This window comes from Chiroxiphia lanceolata, chromosome 7 (assembly GCF_009829145.1).
Source record: "Chiroxiphia lanceolata isolate bChiLan1 chromosome 7, bChiLan1.pri, whole genome shotgun sequence".
Taxonomy (NCBI): domain Eukaryota; kingdom Metazoa; phylum Chordata; class Aves; order Passeriformes; family Pipridae; genus Chiroxiphia; species Chiroxiphia lanceolata.
In genome coordinates, this window is record NC_045643.1 from 22,404,367 (window position 1) to 22,425,024 (window position 20,658).

The 20,658-nt window shown below is 36.2% G+C and overlaps 1 protein-coding gene across 13 annotated transcripts in view; it reads right to left on the reverse strand.

The window, feature by feature from the left end:
* The window catches only part of SLC4A10 (solute carrier family 4 member 10), a 152,405-nt gene that overhangs the window by 97,036 nt on the left and 34,711 nt on the right, over positions 1-20,658 (reverse strand). For 4 of the 13 annotated variants that reach the window (XM_032693752.1, XM_032693751.1, XM_032693757.1 and 1 more), the window contains exon 2: positions 1,778-1,967. The exons of the other annotated variants lie outside the window; for them this stretch is intronic. In XM_032693752.1, the coding sequence (XP_032549643.1) occupies positions 1,778-1,804 (27 nt within the window). In that variant the 5' untranslated portion in view covers positions 1,805-1,967. The remainder of the gene's footprint in view (positions 1-1,777; positions 1,968-20,658) is intronic. 13 annotated transcript variants of the gene reach the window in all.

Here is a 20,658-nt window from a genome sequence, read left to right on the forward strand (position 1 = left end):
ATATTTACTTGACATTAGTGGAGGGTTTTTAGTGAGTGATATTAGAACTACTATGGCTTAATTTCAATATATAAAATTGGTATCTTAATGGAAGCGTGAAGCAAGGGGATTTGAATAACAGTGCTTGTGATAAATATATATCTATACATAGAATACAATAAGAAGAAATTAAACTCTCTGAGCACCTCTCCTTAAAGAGCAGATGCCCCAGGCAAAACGATTCACATCTACAGCTGCATATGGCATATTCTGGATATGAGTTTTTGTTTCAAGCTCCTCTCTTTTTTAAAAACAGCTGTCATGCTGTAGCTATCTTACACAGAAAAATCCTATGAATGTGTCAGCACCAAGCATCTGGGCTGTTAAAGAAAGAAAGAAAGACCAAGCGCTACCATGTCTTTATTGGAGCTTTCCACAGACCATAATATGTAACTAAAACATGACAATAAGAGAAGGCCTTCTATTGAAAAAGTCTTGTCTTCTAATAATTTATAATTAGTTAATAACCTATTAAGATGTATCAGCAGTGCAACTTTGCAACAACCATTTGATCATCTTAGTAAAAAGAAATTTAAAGCAGTTAGACATAACTCAGCATGCTTGTCATGCTGGCACAATGCCATGCACCTGGGTAAACAATTAGGCAGGATGTCAAAGGCCAAGTATCACAGCCATATCAGAAGCAGTGCTATTCTAGCAGAAGACATCGGCATCAGTATTTTACTGATGCTTAAAAGGACTTTTGGAAGCAATATTAGGGGAAATTTACAATGGGGGAAATACTAAATTGCTGGACAGCTTAAAGCCTTTACAGATTATCTAAGAAAACTAAATACAAATTAATTCATTAATATTTATCAAAATATGCTCATACACTTTGACTTCTCCTTTCCCATGTGTTCAATTTTCAGCTTCTGGCAATCTTTCCCTTCCCTGCCTCCTTTTCCTGTAATGTCACAGCAAGTCTCAGCCTTGTCTCATTCTCAGAAGTGGGTTTATTCCATTAATATTACAAGGAAAAACAGCTTAATTGGGAGTATCGTGTTGTTGCCAATTCACTTGTCAAACTCTGAGCAAAGTCCAATTAAACAGGCCTTGCACTGAACACACTGGCTTCCCAGGGAGCAGTATCAAAGCCACCTTGCATCTACCAGTACAAGAGTTACACTGCATTTATTCTAGAGGTAATTTCTGTGATTCCTGGACTGCAGAGGAGGAGAGAGATGAGGGAAAGGTTCACTTGTAGTTTACTGCAATTAGGTCTTAACCTCATTGGAAAATAAGCACTATTGCAATACCAGTAAAAACAGCGGCAGATCTGCTCTACTTTCTCCTGATGATTAGAGACTGGAAACTTAATTTCAGTTGGTAATGCTTTGCTTGTTATTAGAATGTCAGGAAAACTACGAACTTGTGATTTTTAAATGCTGCAATAAATGACAGTTTGACACTGAAAGTACAGGCAAGACTAACAGTAAAACAGTCATGGAAGATAGAATTCATGCCAACCAGACTCCATACCAACATCCTCAAAACCATGAATCCAGTGCAGTTTTGCCCATCAGTTTCAGCAGGATCAGAATAAGGCATGAAAACTAAATGCTTTTCACTGCCATGCCACGTTTATGTCAGAATTCTACCACTTCTTCCTTTCACCCCATTTGAAGATGATGAAGGTAAGAAGTTTTACACAGGACACAAATCTGCAAGGACCAGAGTATTCAAATCATACTGTCATATTGCAGCAGTCTGCAAACAAATGTGTGGACACACTGACCAGGTACAAGTCCTTGGAACTGTCCATTATTGCAATGAGTTGCTTGCTGAGTCCCGTGAACACTGTGGTCTACTGCTTAAAGCATGGGAGAGGGATCCAGGAAGTCCCCGAGCGCTAATCCTGGATCTGCCACTGACTTGCTGTGTGGCCTTGGGAAAGTCACTTAATCTCTGTGCCTCAGCTTCCCCATCTGTAAAATAGGGATAATAATACTTACTCATCTACCTTCCTCACTGGGCTGCTCTGTGCCATAATTAATATTCACACAGCATTTCAGAACTGTAAAGCACTACAGAAGTGCCAAGTCATTCAATTTAAGAAAGTTTACCCATGTGAAGAAATAATGATGGGAAACAACAAATTCATAAAAAACATTTAGGCATAATTTTTTTTTTACATGAAACAAATGTACATTAATACCTTCTAATCATTTTACGTTGCGCATCTTTGACAAAGTTTACATTGAGAATAAATATACTGGGCTCATTTTCTGTTGGCCTAATTCAAGAGCAATACTACAGGAGCCACTGGAATTACATTTCAGCAAAGCCATAATCACAGTGCAATAAACTTGTCATAAACAATCTAACATTCTACTCCCCTTTTCATTATATTTGTTAATATTTATGGTTCTATACAGTCATCATACAATATTTATATATAAAATTTAGACACAAAATTATTTCCCTAAAGCAATAAAATACCAGCAAACACACAGTAGAAGAAATAATGTGTCTGGGATAAAAGGGTAAGAAAAAGCCAAGGGTTTTACATGGAAACCACAAGCTCCTTAGAGACTAGGGCTCAGCAAGTCTACTCAGTTCATGATTTCACCTCTTACGTTTTCCAAATGAATGCCAAAATGACGTTCACCATGCAGCAGCATCAGCTGCACATATTTCACAGGAAAAATCTATTTTAATGAAAGACACTTATAAATACAGTTCTATTTTTGTCTCTTCATACTAGAAGTTTAAACACAGTGGTGAGTACAGAAAAGCAGACAGTAGAGTCATCTGCATCCTTCACAGTGCAATTCCATGTTTAAATATTTCAGTACTTACACTGAAATATGTATTTGAAGTTGAACAAAATAAAAAGAAATAAACCACCTTCAAAAACATTTGGCTTTTACTTCTTACTGAGCTGTCCTAAAGGAAGAAGGTCACCAGGAGTCCTGGAGTATGAATTTTTGATCCTTAGATCGACAACCTGCTTATGAGAGTATAAAGTGAGGTTATAGCTATTGCCAAGAATTTTAAGCGTATTGGTTAGAAGAAATAAAAAGGCCCATGGCTTAGAAACCAAAAACAAATGCCTTAAGTGCCCTTTCCACCAACGTATTGATAAAGCTCACTACCCAAGACATTCCAAAGCTATATAAATGACCTCGTGGAAAGCTTCTCAAAGTGACTCTCTTTAGCTGTGATACAGCCATAACTACAACCCAAGATGTTGCAAAGAGGTTGATCCTTAACCTGCCACCTCCCAGAACTGTGCACTGCCCTTCCACACCTCAGATCAATTTAATTAAGGTACTACACTTTTAGAAAAGCTGAGAAGCATTATTTTATGACAGATGTTTTGCTGTGTTTTTAGTTACAGCTCTTATAAACTGTCTATGCTTTTATCACATTGGAGATGACTGAGTGGAAAGAAAAAGGAAATTAACTGCTTTCAAAGGTGGATCTGGACAAAGGCACATGACACACATTTTTAAATATGTATGTGCTAACATAGACACATACACTTGTAGAACTTCAGTACATTTCCAGATGATGTAATTAGGACATATTCCTCATGTTCTGTATGACAAGCAGGTAGATTGAAGTCCAGGTGAAATACATAAATTCGAAGTTATCTATACAGTTTTTATACGCATTTACTAAAACAGGAAAACCAATACCTTATCTTAAAAGACACTGTTCCATATATTATAAAAGCCACCTGAATACTGGACAAACATTTACTGAAGATCATCTGTGCTGATCACGGCAGTAAATGAAATAATAATATAACAATAAATATACATTAGGAAATGGGAAATTGTTAGGACAACAGGAAATTTTTAAATGGTTGCAATGTGTATGTCTCATTGTCTTTCCCTTGGTAGGTACTCTGCTCCACTAGTATGATATTTTTGATATATATTTTGAATAGACAAGTCAAAATGTATAACAGAAATTTTCATGTTACATGGAAAACTACAAATTATTTCTTTTCTTGATCTTTCTTTTTATCTAATTTCCCTCACACTTGGTTTCTTTTATTTACTGTCCTGTATATGTTCAGTGTTTTCAATAAACTGGATTATTTCCTTTGAAATACAATGCAAAAACCAGCTACAAAGAGTATTAATATTCCAGGCAATTTTTTCACAGTTTTTAAGCCTTTAAATAAAATCCTTCTGCTTTTTAATTACATTCGTAATATACCCACAGCATAAATCATAACAACATAACCAAAAGATTCTTTTTTCAGCATCTTCCTTTCTGTAAAATATGTAACAGAGTAGAAGCCAGTTTGATTTTTTATGCACTAGAAATTATGCATGACACACCTGCTGACTCATACAGCAAATAATCATGGCATTAATTATTTTTCTGTATAAGCCACTTATTGATGATTAGACAACCTACATAATTCTCAAATGCCATCTGGAACTCAGCAATGGCTGTCAGCATAAAATATTAAATACTGCCTTCCTATAAACAGTATAAAGCTGTAATATTGTGCTGATCTTGACTAGGGCAGAGTTAACTTTCTTTACAGTGTCTGGTATGGGGCTGTGTTTGGGATTTGGGCTGAACACAGGACTGATAATATAGAGATGTTTTTGTTATTGCTGAGCAGAGCTTACACAGAGCCAAGGCCTTTTCTGCCTTTTGTACTGGCCTGGAAATCAGGGGTGCATGGGAGGTGACCTCAACTATCCACGGGGATATTGCAGACCATATGACATCATGCTCAGTATACAAAACCAGGGGGAAGAAGAAGGAAGGGGGGGGACGTTTGCAGTGACAGCATTTGTCTTCCCCAGTAACTGCTACCCATAATGGGGCCCTGCTCTCCTAGAGATGGCTGAACACCTGCCCATGGGAAGAAGTGAATTAATTCCTTGTTTTACTTTGCTTGTATGTGCAGGTTTTGCTTTCCCTATTAAACTGTCTTTATCTCAACCCACGAGTTTTAAAGCCTTTACCATTCTGATTCTCTCCCCAGTGCCACTGGTGGGGGCATGAGCAAGTGGCTGCGTGGGGTTGGGTTGCTGGCTCCGGTTAAACCACGACAAATATATAATTTAGTTATTTTATATTGCCAATAATTACATATACTTAAAAGATGGAACTCTAATATATTCATTTCAGTTTATATGTATTATCATAAAGTTAGTGGTAAAAACCTCGGGTATTCACCTTTCAAATGGACTATAATGAATTTCTGAACATTCATCCAGACACCACACACAACTGCCTTTTCAATCTGAAGATATTTCAGCATTACTGCTTTGTGTTGTATTCATTTTACAAACCCATTACAGAATATTTGTAAAGGTCATTTTGGTCAAGTTCAGCTTGACAATGCATAAAGATGACATTACTAAAGATACAGAAAACTGAGTTATTCACACTCAGGAGCTGCCAAGTGCATACTGGAATATCTTGCAAAGACAATTAACCTAAATGGCTAAAAAGCTGTTGTATGTAGACGGATGCCTCCCTGTTGTAGGAGGCAAATCACTGGTGACTGCCATGTTCAGCCTTGTCCTTTAAATTGTCCTTGAGCAGATATGCTCACACGAAACTGATTTAATGCAAAATGTGTATACCCACAATTTAGATGCTACGATTCTTTTCTCTTTCTGAAGACAAGCACAGGGGTAAAAAAAAAAAACAAACAAAACCTTTTTGAATGTTATTCTGCTTAATTGCTTATATTACATATAACAATATTTAGCAATCTTCTGAGGTGCAAAATAGAGTGAATTTTATCTTTCTGATGAAATATAATTGCTTTTCCATTCCTCTAGCTACATTATATCATCCTTTTCCCCTCTATCCACCTATCAAGGAAGACCCATCAAAACACTTTTATAATGCAATAAGGTCTGTTCTGTAAGGTCTGAAGAATTATTTTTAAAAGTGTTCTTTTAATGATACTGTTTTTGCAGTAATCACTACTAGTTAACATAAAGCACATATTCCTTTTGGTCAGCTCTATATAGTTCAGGCTATGCAACAAAGTAAAAAGCAATTACTTTTCATTTCACATTTGCATCTTCCCCAGGGCTCCATGTCAGATGCATAAAAGCATCCTTCTGTGTCTTCTTTCTTTCTCTTTTCTCTTTTTATAGCAGAAGCCAAGATAATGTTTAGCATGACTCAATAACAAAATACCAAGTTCTGCAATGCTGCTAAAAAATGCATTAATCAGCACTGGCTCCAAAGAACTGCTTTGCTACTGACCAGAGACTGAACACATCTTTAATGTAATAATACAATTTTTTTAACATATAAACATAGATAATCATTGCAGAAATTAACGCTAAGCACATACTACTGTTATAAATTTAATGAGACAAAACACAATGAGAACATACACACGTGAATAAAACAAAGCAGTTTTACAGAGAATTAAATGCTCACTAATACTTGTAAATTCCTGTGTTTATCTGCATTGAAGCATCCTGTGCTGGTCATAGATCATTATGCACAATACAGCAGCTATGAACCGATGCATAAATGAATGCATAATCACCAAAATATTTCCTTAACATTTGATAAAGAATCTTCTATCTTAGAAATGCCACTTTAGGTAGAAACAATACATTCCTTACATTTGCAAGGCAAACATGATAAGCTCTTTATCTATTCTCCATACACCTATCCAACTGAAGACAACATTTCTATTTAAAAAAAATAAAACAGAATATTAAGGCAAAATACTAACCTAGCAATGGCTAGGTGCCCCACTTTCTCTGGCTAACAGGGCCAGTGGGGTTGCAGACAATGACAGGATAGGACACAGACCAAACAACAAACCTTCCCACCTAAAAGGCTTGATAAACCTGTTAGAGCATTGGATGAAATAATTAGAGCAATAACGAAATAATGAACTGTTATATTCTTTCTGGATTCTGGTACCTGTTTGAAGCACCTGCCATTAATTGCAGCTGAGTTTACCATGTTTTGTATGTCTTTGACTAAAATTATCAGGACTGTTAAATGACGCAACCACCTTACACTTTTGTGTTCCTTTGAACATTTTCAGGTTTTTTCAGCCTCATAACTTCTCCCTTTCCTTCTATCCTATCACATCTGCCAGATTTGCAAGCTAATCTTTATTCAATTGCTAGTTGCAGCCAGACGTCTGAAAAAATAAAAGACAGCATTACTTGCTGCTATGTAGATGTAGAAGTAGGGTCATATCTGCATGACTGAGATTTTATTGCCTTTACTACCTTTTTTTTTACTATAACATAAAGTACTTAGAAGTTATAGAGGTGAGAACAGCAGAGATGGTTATTTTCCCCTCTTTGGTTATTATTCAAAAGTCTTATGTCATCCTAGTGCAGTCCCATCAGCTGAAACCCTCTTTTCTCATTTCATAACAATGGCTATGTCAACTACTAGAGAAAAGTCCAATAGGAAGAAGATGTATGCAAAGATTTTATCCAAAGCCCAAATGAGATTTACTTTTAGCTTGTCTGGGCTGTTTCTTGGCCCAGTGCCAGGTGAGGATAGATCCAGGATAACAGCATTATTTAGGTGTAGTTAGAAGTTAAATATTCACAGTTTAGCCCACTATACAATAGGACATTAGCTGCTGGGCAGCAAATGGAAAAAAGAGTATTAACTGCTAGTTTCTTAATCAGGAGTAAGATACGTTGGGTTTTACGTTGGATACACTGCCCATTTCAAAGGATCTGCCTTCAGCCTCAGAAAAAAATTACGTGTTTTCAGATTTCTTTACCTCAAAATAGAGTCAGGGAGAAGAATCATAGAAGGCAGTCTTCTTGAAGCAGCTACTCATGTGGAAATAGCAAGTGCAAAGAAGAGAAAGGGTCACAACCAACTTAGTAGCACCTGTTTTAACAACAGCTACAACACCACAGAGAGAACTTTTTGTCTTCTTTTACAACCAGCCACAAAAATTATGTAGTATGGCAACTGCATCCTTTAGACACAAATCTATGCAAACCACAGTTCAAAACACCTTTTTTTGACATTCCAAGCCAGCATGACCAATAATAAATTAAATCACTCTCTCAGAAATACTGATATAATGTTCAGCAATTTTTCTGCTTCTCAGACAATTTTCAATTATATTTGACAAACACTTTCTACAAGCACAATACAAGAATTAATCAAGGCAGTAGGAATGATTCTCATGCTAAGCTTCCAAATCAGTTTGCCAACACTAGAAATATTGTTGCTTTTCTAGAAATGAAAGGTAGCCTGACTGAACCAAATCTAACTGAAGTATTAAAAAATAGTATTGCCCTTTAGTCATCCATTTTCAGGCAAAATTAACATCAAATACCATGTAATTTTCTGTTACAAGCCTAAAGATTAAATTGGACTGCTTGTGGTCCTTCAGAGTTGCCTTCTATATGATCTATTAGCCTCCAGAAGAGAAAACAAGACTGTGTTTGGTTTGTTTGGCTTTTTTAAAACTGGAACTTGTATACAACTTCCTTGAAGACAACTGACACGCCCTTTTTGACCAAAAAGTATAAATTTAAATGCAGGGTTTAGTCTGAAGAGTTCCCAAACCATCTATATTTTCAGAGAGTAACTTCAGAAAACTTCAGACAATCCAGAACTGATGACCCAGTATTTAGGTTGGTCTATGTGATTTTGTTGTCATGGGTGAATTTTTTATCAACGCAACTGTAATTGATGTGACTGAAAAACACAGATTTGTATCACCCAGAAATGTTCTGCTGCATGCAAATGAACAGCTGCCATAATGGAAATGAAGAGACCTTTTGATTGTCTATAGAGTCAGAGTATCAGAAAAGAAAAACTCTTCATCTTGTAATTAGACAATGACATTCTGATTATCTTTGCTCTCACTCTTCATCTGTCTCAGGTCATCAGTAAACCATGGTGATCAGGGTGAGTAATGCCAGAGAAAACAGTTAGGAGCCACTCTGTTCACAAAGAACATAAAAAAATAATTAAATCCTCCAAGCCACTTATAATATAATCTACTATCTGAAAGTTCAGGTAGTCTAGTTAATTCACACAGGCATTAAGAACAGCAGTAAAAAATGCAGAAGCGGGGGGGGGGGAAGCAGAAGAGAAATAAGTGAGATAAAGAAATTGATAATATATTCTGAGAAATAACAGGGCAAATAAACAAATTTCAGATGCCAAGTTTGAAGTCACTTGTGCATCACTTCTGCCCAGGCAATGAAACACTGCACTGGAAGGAAAATTTTTGTATTGAAGACTCGCTCAAAATACATTGGGAAAATGATCATGACAATGGATTAGATAACCAGGGATTTGTATGGCTTAAAACTTTACACAGCACAAACAGAAGACACATATTCAGGAATCTGTGCTGCCAAAGAATCAAATATGAATTAAACAGCAGTTCAACTGGTCTTCCTACCTCTCAGAGATCTAAGAATTAGACTTGTACAAACTGCTCATCTGCTGTAATCTGGAAGCTTTACAATCATCACTTCCGTGACCTTGTTGTTCTAGACTAGTTAAGACACTCAAACATAAAAACAAGCTAAAAATTAAAAACAACTGATAAGACTTTAACAGTGTGTTTAATATTGAAATTACAAAACATAACTTTTGGAAAGGAAAAGGGACAAGGATTACTATAGAGTAGAAAATAAATGTGAACATGGCATTTCATGTTTCATCAGAGGTTCTATTCAAAAGTATTTTATTGTTAGAACAGACTGCTATTATTTTCACTGACAAGCTTCTCTCAATGCCACTAAATTGATAGACCCGTGTGCAAATGTAGAGAACAGAAAGGGAGGACATCAGACACAGCTTTGAAGGCTATTAATCTAAATGTTCCCAGTGTTCAGTCTTTTAGGAAAATGGTAGAACTCACTAGATATCAAGTTTTACTGGCACATCACAGGTAATGCCATTTTTGAATTATGTATCATTACTTGTATCTCATTATACTGCTCTAAAGTGAAAACAATTACAAGCACAATGACAACAAATAATATCCAACAGATGCCCTTCAACTCTTCCTTGCCAAGACAACACCATCTCCTTTTATTAAAGAATGGATTGCTTTAAAGAAGAAAATGCTTGTATCTTAAACATGATGCCACAAGCTACTTGGATTAGTTTTTCATTTATTACAAGTTTGTACCAGACTACACCTAGAATCATTAAGGTTGGAAAAGATCTCCCAAGTTCATCAAGTCCAGCCTTTGACTTAACACCACCATGTCCACTAAACTATATCACGAAGTTTTTGAATACCCACTCATTTTTTGAACATCCACTCATTTATTGAACACTTCCAAGGATGGTGACTCCACCACTTCCCTGAGGAGTTTGTTTCAGTGCTTAACCATTCTTTCGGGTTTAGTGCAACAGGCTCCTTCTCTTCTGGTAATATCTCCATGTAGGTACTAAACAAATAATAGTAATCTGCTGATCTGTATTTAGTCCTACAAGCATCCCACCTCATGCCTGCAAATTCTGCCTACCTTTTCTTTGACTAGCATTGCTAATAAACATGTATGTGCATGCACATGTAGAGAAAGAAAAATAGTGTTTTGACATACATGCTGTAAATATATGCACAATGAGCTATTCAAATAAATTATTGATTTATAACTATTTCATTAGTCACATAATGTAAAGGACACACAGTAAATAGCCTTGGGTTAAGAATACTTGGCAACCTAAGTATAATAAAATGAACACAACTAGTACTTCTGCCCAGTCATTAACAGGTTATACTTCATCTTATAGACTACGGAAAGAGTTTTGTGGAGGAGTTTCGAAGATTGCACAGCCTAACACCAAGTGCACTCATAACTGGAAGACAGCAATTGGAAAATCAAAACTGATACTGCCAATAGAACAAACACAAAGTTCAACCTTGTGCTAGAACCTCTCTCTTGGAGGAAAAGGAAAAGGCAAGCTGTAAAGCTTCTAAAAGAAAGACTAGAAGTTTTTGTTTGAGGAGATGAGTAAATAGACCTTAAATAGCAAGTGATGTAGGCAGAGTGATAAGCGAAGATGATATTAACACCAGTATTCAAGTGAAGCAAAGCTGTAAGTATTAACGTCAGCCAGACAGATGAGATCATAATAGCCATGGTGCTGAGGTGAGCAAGACTTCAATCTGATTTATGGCTACAGGAACAAACAGGAACTGTCAGGTCCCACAGCCACATAGAGCAAGAATATATCAGGAAAGAAAAGAAAACTCAATAATTGTTTCTGACATGATTGTATTCAGGAAACCACTGAAGACCAAGTAAATTTTCTGAGCTAGGTAGAGTTTAACTGGAGTGGGGGAAGACCACTAAAAATAAAGCAGTGGCACCTTCAAAAAGGTCATGCTTATGGCTACATTATCTGAAGAAAGGCGTGGAGGAGGATGTAAAAAGCTGAGGATGGATTCCTGAGAGATCTAAACACATACCTATATACAGAAAGAGGAGGGGGAGAGGAGACCCACCAAATAAGAAACTGAGTTTGAAAAGAGAAACAATCAACAAGGACAAAATAACAAATGCCTAAGAACAACAAAATTTAGCGAAGACTATAACATAGCATCACAAAGAGATGACAGATGGAGTGGAGGAGAACAAAGGACTAGCCTGGAATTCCTCCAGGAAGAAGTCAAATGGAACATTAGTGAGATAAATTTCAGTGCAAACGACAGAATCCAGAAGTGAGCAGTTCTAGAAAGGCACTAGAAGACAAGAAATTATGACAAGTGTACAAAGCATACTAATGGGGAAAGGGGCAGGAGATGAAGGACATCAAGGGATAGGACATTAATCTGGTGAATACAAACCTCTGAAGTTGAGGGCTGGCTTGTGTTGTTATGAAGAGATTCAGGCATATTTGTTGTATATGGGAAGGAACTCAAGGAGAGAAACAGAAATTTTAAAAAAATAAAAAATTTTAAAATTAAAAAAAAAAAAGAAGATCAGATGGTGGATAGGGACAGGAAAAAGTTCACTGGTACAGGTTCAAAGACTACAAAACAAAAAGTCTGTTTCAGTAAACAAGGAGGAAGCTTCAATTTTGACCTTAGTTGGTTAGATTTAAGAAGTTCATATGGAGAGAGGGGGGAATAGATAAGCTGAATGGAGGCCTATATGACTAATAAAAATACATAACAGGCAAAACTGCATGCAAAAATACTCATAACAGATGACAGAAATCCCAGAGATTAAGAAATACAGAGAGTCAGCAGAATCAAAAGATTTTCACCAGAGATAGCAGTATCTCCAAGGCATTGCAAATGGCATCAGGAACTGAGAAAATGGATACTGGGAGTCAGCCAGGACCATGAATTGTCAGAAAGGTTTGGAACTATATGAGAAGAACAAAAAATAGCGCTTAAAGGGAACTGATAAGCTGATAGAGGAAAGTAGAAAGGAGTAAAGGAAGTAAGGGCAGAAAAAAAGTCCCCAAGATTAACAAAATAGAAGTTTTACAAAGTCCTACTCCTGGAGAGAGAGAGAGATTGAGAGAGAGAGAGAGAGAGAGAGAACAAAAATGTTTAAAAAGTTCAAATACTTAGCACAGAAAAGGAACTTCGATAACACAGTGCACAGAGAGACCAATTCAGTTGTGTAGCTGATCTGGCACATGATATACAGTTCAAATGAGAAACAGCACCACGGTAGCTAAGAGTTTGATGGTTATCCATATGGAAACTGAAAGGTGAGAAGTTATGAATGGAAGAAAGTTGCAAGTCAAAGGCAGACAGAGAGATGGGAATAGGTAGAGTTGTATGCATGCAGACCATAACAACATTAGAAAGACAGACAGAAGGAAATTTTTTCATTAAATAAATAGATAAATAAATAGGAGCAGGAAGAACACAGAACACAACAGCACAGAAGCACCAAATTCTTTGACCCAAATTCAAAACAGATATTGTTGGAGGTAACAGTCTCCACAGAAAGGACTAGAGATGAGGCAGCATTAATAAACAAGGGAATGAAGCTCTGTGGGGTGGAGGGAACAGCAGAAAGTAAAAAGACAACCTCTAGGTACTTTGAGACTGGTAACCAGGAACATCAAGAAAATAAAAGGAAGACCAAATAATGGAGGAGATGAGAAGTTTTGCACCTGAAGGAAAAAGAGAAGTGACAGGAATGACACAAATTGAACCAAAGGCAGATGTAATTTAAGGGAAGAATTAAAGGACATTACACCAAAGTGTAATTCAGACATAAGTTGATATAAGAACATAAAAAGCATCAGAAAACAAGAGAGATAAACAAGCACCAATAAAGCAATCAAAAATCACAAGAGATTCATATATCCTGAAACTTCTGTTACCTGAAGCTGTCAGACATATACTCTCTCTGACATATATTAACAAACTACATTGATAAGGATGATTTGGTCTGACATAGTTATACTAGGAAAGATTTAATCCCCCGAAGCTTATACTGCATGCCAAGTCCATATAAGCTGTACTGGTCAAGATATTTTATATTTGTACACTCTGTAACTATACTAAAAGTTCACGCCAACGTACACTAATAAATCTTTTGTAATGTAGAACTGGACTAATCTGAGTCCTATTCTCCCAGGAATTTTAATCATATTTATGGATCGTTTGCCAGAATAGCATACTGATTGCTTAATTCTTCCCAAGATACCGTACACAAGGGAGTAAATAACATCAGTGGTCAAGTGTTCTTATGCATCCTTGGATATAGAGAGGCCTGGGTTCTTGCAGAGGAGTGTTAGTGGTTTTTTTAAGAAGCCCGTTTTGTTATTTTAAGCTTACTTATTCTTTTCCAAGCCCAACACCACAGGCCAGTACATGTGATATTTAACTTTACCAACAATTATTTTCAAGTAGATTTCTGAAGGTAAAGGACTGTAAACAGAATGAGGCCAGCTATTGTATTTTAAACCAGACATATCCCTTAACTAATTTACTTTACAGGACCCCTGCTGCCCAGCTCTGTACAGAAGCAGCTGCCATAAGCGTCCAAAGCCAGAGAGTTTGAATCTTGTTTGCTGTGACTTGAATAAACAGCATAAGAGATTCATCAGTTTACCTGGAAAAGAAAGGTGCTATTCTTTACATTCCTCTATTAAATTAGAGATTTACAGGTGTGTACAGTGTGGCCAAGCAAAGACAGGAAAATTAAAAGGAAATTAAACTAGAAATTGATAATGACACTTTTATGAACATAAAAGGAGGCCCATGAGGGAAATAAAGTCTTAGCAATTACCAGCGAAATTTGTTTATAGCTGATGATACAGATGTTGCTTAAAACGTATATTTAATCCTTGTCTCTGCAATTGCAAATGATACTAAAAAGGAAACACTTTAACAGTTCTAATCTGCTGAAGCAGGCAAGAAACAGAGCATGTCTCACTTCTGTGCCAAGGTTGCTGTTACTGTAGATGTTCAGGACACAAAGCAGTGCTAGTAACTACTTTTGACAGCACAAATTACATCTTTCACTGACTTCCACAGCAAATATGCGTGTTTGCATTAGAAGTTAGATTGCTGAGAAATTTCAGCACATCCTTACCCTACAAAATAGAAAACCACTCAGGAAAGAGGAGGAGGAGAGCAGAAGGCAGACTGGGCAATAACCAAGCCCAATGAGTCACTGCAAGACTCACTAACAGCAATGAGAAATTCACTGATGACTACGTGCAGAAGGACTGGTGACAGTACACTGAGATCTAGCAGAGGATCAAGTCTGCCCAAGGCAACAAGGCAACCACATTCCCAGAGAAAGAGGTCTTCACTTCCTTCTGGAAGAAAAGAATGCCAGCACAGCTTTTCACTGTCACATGGTTTACATTTCATACGTTAGGTAAACTTTACTGGCAATATCCAGACACTGCCACTAAATCCTATGCCCTGGTAATCTAAGACATGGTATTTTTGCCATGTATTAGCACAACTACCATAATGTGTATTCTAAAGACAAGATCAAGTCACAGTTATCAGTACTCACAGCTAGGCCTATACTTGTCACGTGGAATCTAAGCACCTAGGAATAATCTTCAGCAACACAGTAAAAAATCACTATATTACTGTCACTGTTATTAAACTATCATTTTGTATTTTTCATATGTACTAGATTTTTCTATTGATCATTCAATGTACTTCATTAAAAATATTACATGGCAGGCAACACTGAGGTAACACCAACCAACCTCAACTTTCTTATATACTAACAGTTGTCTAAACTTAAATTTCAGGTTGTGATGTGCACAATCGCTGTTTAAGGCACACATACATGAACAAAGTCTAGAATTCTATATTTACCAAAATTTATTCCTGAAACAGGACTACAAAAGTTAGAGAAACAATGGGAAGGAAAAACGGGAAAGAGAAGCCTGATTGTTATTTTCCAAGTTTAAAGTATTTCAGATAACCTTAGCAGAAAAATAGGAAATAAACACTTAAATATATTTTAAAAATTAACTGAAGTGTGACATCAGGTGGTATAACTGACCTGCATGGCTAACTCTCAGACAGAAACCCCCTTAGAGTATAACTCATCCCCTCACATTATAAGCTTGACATCAAGTCTCCACCATGCCAATTCCTATCTCCAAACGGATTCCACACCTGAATGGACTTGCTCAATTGCAGCTCCCCTTACTAACGCAAGGACAAGGTATTTCTCAATTGCTCCACTTGCAGGATTCAGACAAATGTGACACTGCCTTTCCTGGAATATTTTAATCACAGGATTGTGATACAAAACTGATACTGCTTTTGTTAGAATACTTTTAATTGCGTTAAATGTGGATACAAACCATATGGGTATGATTCCTTGCACGTATTTTAATGACTCTGCATGCCTGCATAAAATCTTTAATAAAGAGAATTTAAACCAGTGAACTCATTATGCCATCAGGAGAGAAACGGATGAATTTTAAATCACTGCAGGCTCCTATAAACATTTTTGTTTCATTTAAGCAGCCTGGAGAAAAGAGGGAAGCTATTATAAAAATGAGCAAGTTTTTACAATACCTCAAACACTCCCTCATGTTGCTTAATGTCTGGTTTACATTTTCAATTCAATGCACCAAATTAAATATTTTTTATCACTTGATCATTGCTGCATTACTTGAGAACATTTGAGAGTTCTGAGTCTTGAGAACTCTGAGAGTTCCAAATTTCCACTAGAAATTAACAAATCATTTTTCACAAGTTGACTAAAAACACAACCTTCGAATCACTAGAGTTCTTGTTCGATTTAGTTGACTCTTTTTTCAATTATTTATATCATACCAGATGATCTTCTTTTATTCAGTTACTTTAAAATTTGCTTAGCTCAAAATATTAGTCTAACCTTTCCCTTTAGGATTTATTCTCTGCTTATATCAATTGGTATCGGAGGATGTATATTCCATATAAGACATTCCAAAATAACATGAGGTTTCATCACTAAAACAACTGCTATGAATTAAGCCAAGCTATTTTCAAAGCTTTTCTTCTCCATAAGATTACCAACAAACATTAGTATTTATAATTTTCTGCACAGTCAGTCCTCATTTTTCAAGGATTCCTGTCCAAATTTTTCCATAAATAACTGACTAGTTAATAGACAATCCAAATTTCCTTACCAGATAATGTGATTCTGCCCCCCTACTCAGCCCTGTTGTGACATAACTGGAGAGCTGTGTGCAGTTCTGGATTCCCTTCTTACATGAATAACACTGACATACCAGAGTAAGTCCAATAAACGGCCACAAAGCTCACAGAAGGAGAGGCTGAGAGTGCTGGGACTGTTCTAGCCTAGAAAAGAGAAGGCTCAGAAGTGTCTTAACAGAACATACAAACTACTTCACTGGAGACAATGCAGAGAAGGCTTAGCCAAACTTTTCTTAGTGATTCCCAGTGACAGGGCAAGACCAAATGGGTACAAATTAAAATATGAGAAGTATAACTTAAACATAAGAAAAAACTTGGTCCCCTCAATAATAAGGGAATAGCTGTATTTCCCCACCTTATCACCAGTCACATCTTGTAATCTCTTGCTAGCATATACATTGCTTAAATGATTCAGGAAAGCGGTTTTAGGGTCACACTGAAATCAGTATGGCACAATGAAAAGCAGGATGTGGTTTACTCTGTGGTTTATATTGATTCTACTAATGAAGCAATCTATTGGAATTTACCAGAATTATGGTTCAGCTTCTACTTAAAGATATTCTAATGACAGCCAAGCCACTGACCACAATAGTGTAACAGCACTCATGTTAATGGGGTTTTTTTAATTAATAATATTTTTTGAAAAGTTAAGTAAAGCAAAATAAATATGGCTTCCAAGGAAACAAAACCCAACATGAACAAGTCAAATTATTTATAAGGCTCATTACAGGCTGGGGGAGTGAGAAGAGAATGATGCGGGGGGAGAGACAGAGAATGAGCCACAGCTGAGATTGTTTCTTCTCTCAAAAAGGGTATTCTAAGTAATGCATAATCATTCTCTTTCACTGCATTAATACCATCAACTTCCCTACTACTTCCTCTTACGTGGTTCCACCTCCACAGGAATTGATTTGGACTAATTGTGACTCTTCTAAATTTTTTTAACAGATTACTGTGGCATTATTGCTGTGATTTGTTCATATTTTCATACTGCATCTTGGAAAAACTTCTTTAAAAAATCTTCACTCAGAATGACTGCGTGGTGATATTCTTGGAACACCAAATAGAGTGGAACATTCTTGGAATTATGTATTTTGTGACCATGTAGTTAGCTGTTACATATTTATGCTGTTACTTTATGTTTTAAACCTTTCTGACAAGCCTTCTCTAATTCTGGTCATTAGGCCCACTGGCTAGGTATATGAATTAAAGTACTAAACAAGAAGAATTTGGCCAAAGAAGAGGCTCATCTCTTAGGAAGGAGACTAATGTAGGACAAAAAGTCTTGAATTCCTTTCACTCACTCTGAAAGTACTTTTTCTTCCAGTATTGTTTTGACATTTGCTAATGTTTGGTCATGATCTCCCATTTGTCCTAGTGTTGCCATTTCCTTAAAAAGTGGCACTATAACTGGCACTATAACCTACAAAAAAGGTCAGTAGTGTGGAATCAGAATGGCAATCAGTAACAAGTAAAAGCACTACCCAGCTGTGTATGTGCATGAGTGTGAGCACTCATGTTTAGAATTGGTAAATGACACGAGTATTTGGCTTCTTGCCCAACTTGTTAGTTAACACTCTTCCTAAAACAGTGTTTCTGTGTAAGATCTTTATCATAGTGTCCTGTAAATAGCAATGTTTAAAGATAGCGAAACACATGCTCATGGATGTGTATTCGTTTCGCTCAGTCAAGGGAAAAGAATTCTTTAGTTAGAGAGATCCTTCCTTACACAGCATTCTTTAAATACTGACAGTAGCAATCAACTTGAAGAGGGATGATACAGTTTTAAAGAAGGCACAAAAAAGTCTTCCTGTTAAGTTGATACTAACACACTGCCACTGCATTCAATGGCTCCAAATTTGTGCAATATGTCCAAGTATCCGTTAGTATCTTTTAAACATGTCTTTTTTGGGGGGTGGGAGGTGAGAGTTAAACAAGCAAAACAGTTCGTAGTTTTACATTTTCAGGTCACTTCAGTCCAATTCCCTGCTCTCATGTGTCCATCTTGCTGCAATTTCTTTTCTTACAAAAGAACTTCACTCCCTTAATACATTCTTTGGGGTAGTCCATCCAAATGAACAAGGGCCTATAATGGGACTATGTTCTTTGAACGAAAAAACACATTCAAACTCACTTGCAATAGTCAGTAACAGTGTTGTTTCAAAATGGAATGACTTAAACACAAATCTCCTCAAGCAAGCATTTTTTATCAATTCATTTTCCTCTGTAGATACAGCTTCTATCATCAACAGGCTGCAATGGATGTCTACTACACTACTGGAGATTATTATCAATGATACATTTCAAAGCCATCCACAGAATGCAGTTTGCAGAACTAAAATAAACTGTTAAACAGAGCCCAGGATAAGCACGACCTACTGCTGTAGCTTTGTGATGTAAAATTCCACAGAGATCTAATCATTTAAATAAACAAAGAGGGAACAACTTCAAAATACAGCTAAGTCAAGATTTTAAATGGAATAAGGAAAACAAATAAGTTGGGGGGAGGGTTGGTCCTATTAAAAGGTCCAGAAATACCCTGCAAAGCACCAAAATACCATGAAACCAATACTTTCAGGAATTTAATTCCAATGCCAAGAAACAGAATGTACTCACTGTGACTAATACATTAAAATACTGAAAATAAATTCTAAGAGATTAAAAGGATCTTGTAGCAAGTGAAAGGTATAGTTAAATCATTCCAAACTTAATCAAGCTTAAGAGCAGGGCAGTCTTTACCCATTATTAATAAAAATGTAAGATAGATAAAGTAGACTGGGAAACTGTAAATTATGGCCAGTACAAGTAATACAACATTTTTTACAAATATGTTTTCAATTAAAATTAAAAGCTATTTTTACTGAAAAAATTTGCTGCACATTCTTGATTTTCATCTCCTGTGGTCTCCCACACTCATATGGTTCCAGCAAAACGTTATCAAATGGGGGGAAAACCAGAATATAGTTCTAAATGCAAAATCAAATCCATGATTACATGTTTATATTTCTAGGTGGATATATGAAAATATTTTCAAATCTTGATCTCTAATCCTGTGCTTTGGGGTTAAAAAATAATGCTCACCCCTGCCAATCTGCTGTCCAGTTACACGTGAAAATTGTTGCTCCATAAGGGTAAAGCAAGTGACAGAAAAATTCCACACTACTTCCAGGCTTCAGCTGAGCTTTTAAAACACATGGCCAAACATGTTGCCATGGAAATGTTCTGCAAATACATGTAGAATTTCTTAAGATGGAGTTGAATATCTTTTTTTAAAATAAATTCTCCTACAATTTCAAATAGAATTGTTCTATGATGTATTCCCTTGAATACATCATACCATCTAATATCCCTTGAATACATCCGCTATCTAATGTTTATAACACCTAAAGTGGTAACAGTATCTCCAGATCCATTTTGTGTTGTATACATGAAATTAGGCCACTACCTTCCTATGTGAAATACCCATATACGTGTTTTCTTTTATGTACTCTGACTTTCCTATCCATCACCATTATACATTAGCAGATCCACAAGTATCAGCCTTGCAATGAAGTTGGCAACAGTTAAAAACAAAAAGGATGAGACATGCTTCTGTAAAATGAATTCAGGTTTAAACAACATTCTAAATTTTTAAGTTATTAATCTTCTCTTTTACAACCCTTTAGTATTTGTATGCGTCACTGAGTGTAATAATTAAAAAGAGGAGAGTTATCTTGCCAAAGTTTCACTGTTATGTTCAGTGAGCTATTTTTAAAACTGATTTGAAATGAAGCAAAAAGAAAAAATCTACTGCTGCAAAATGAAGCAAGATCTGTGCCTGCAGAATAGCTCGGTCCTGTTACACAATGTGATACGTTGTTTTAAATAACCTGATACTGTAGGTAAACACTTGCCTTATACTGCATTTCATATGACAAACAAACACATTCACAATAGCTTTTGTGTGCCATGTAAAGATAAAGCAAAATCAAAATGGAATACAATCTTGTCATTTTACTTTACAGCAAAGGTATAACCTTTTAACATGAATCAGTTAAAAGAAAACA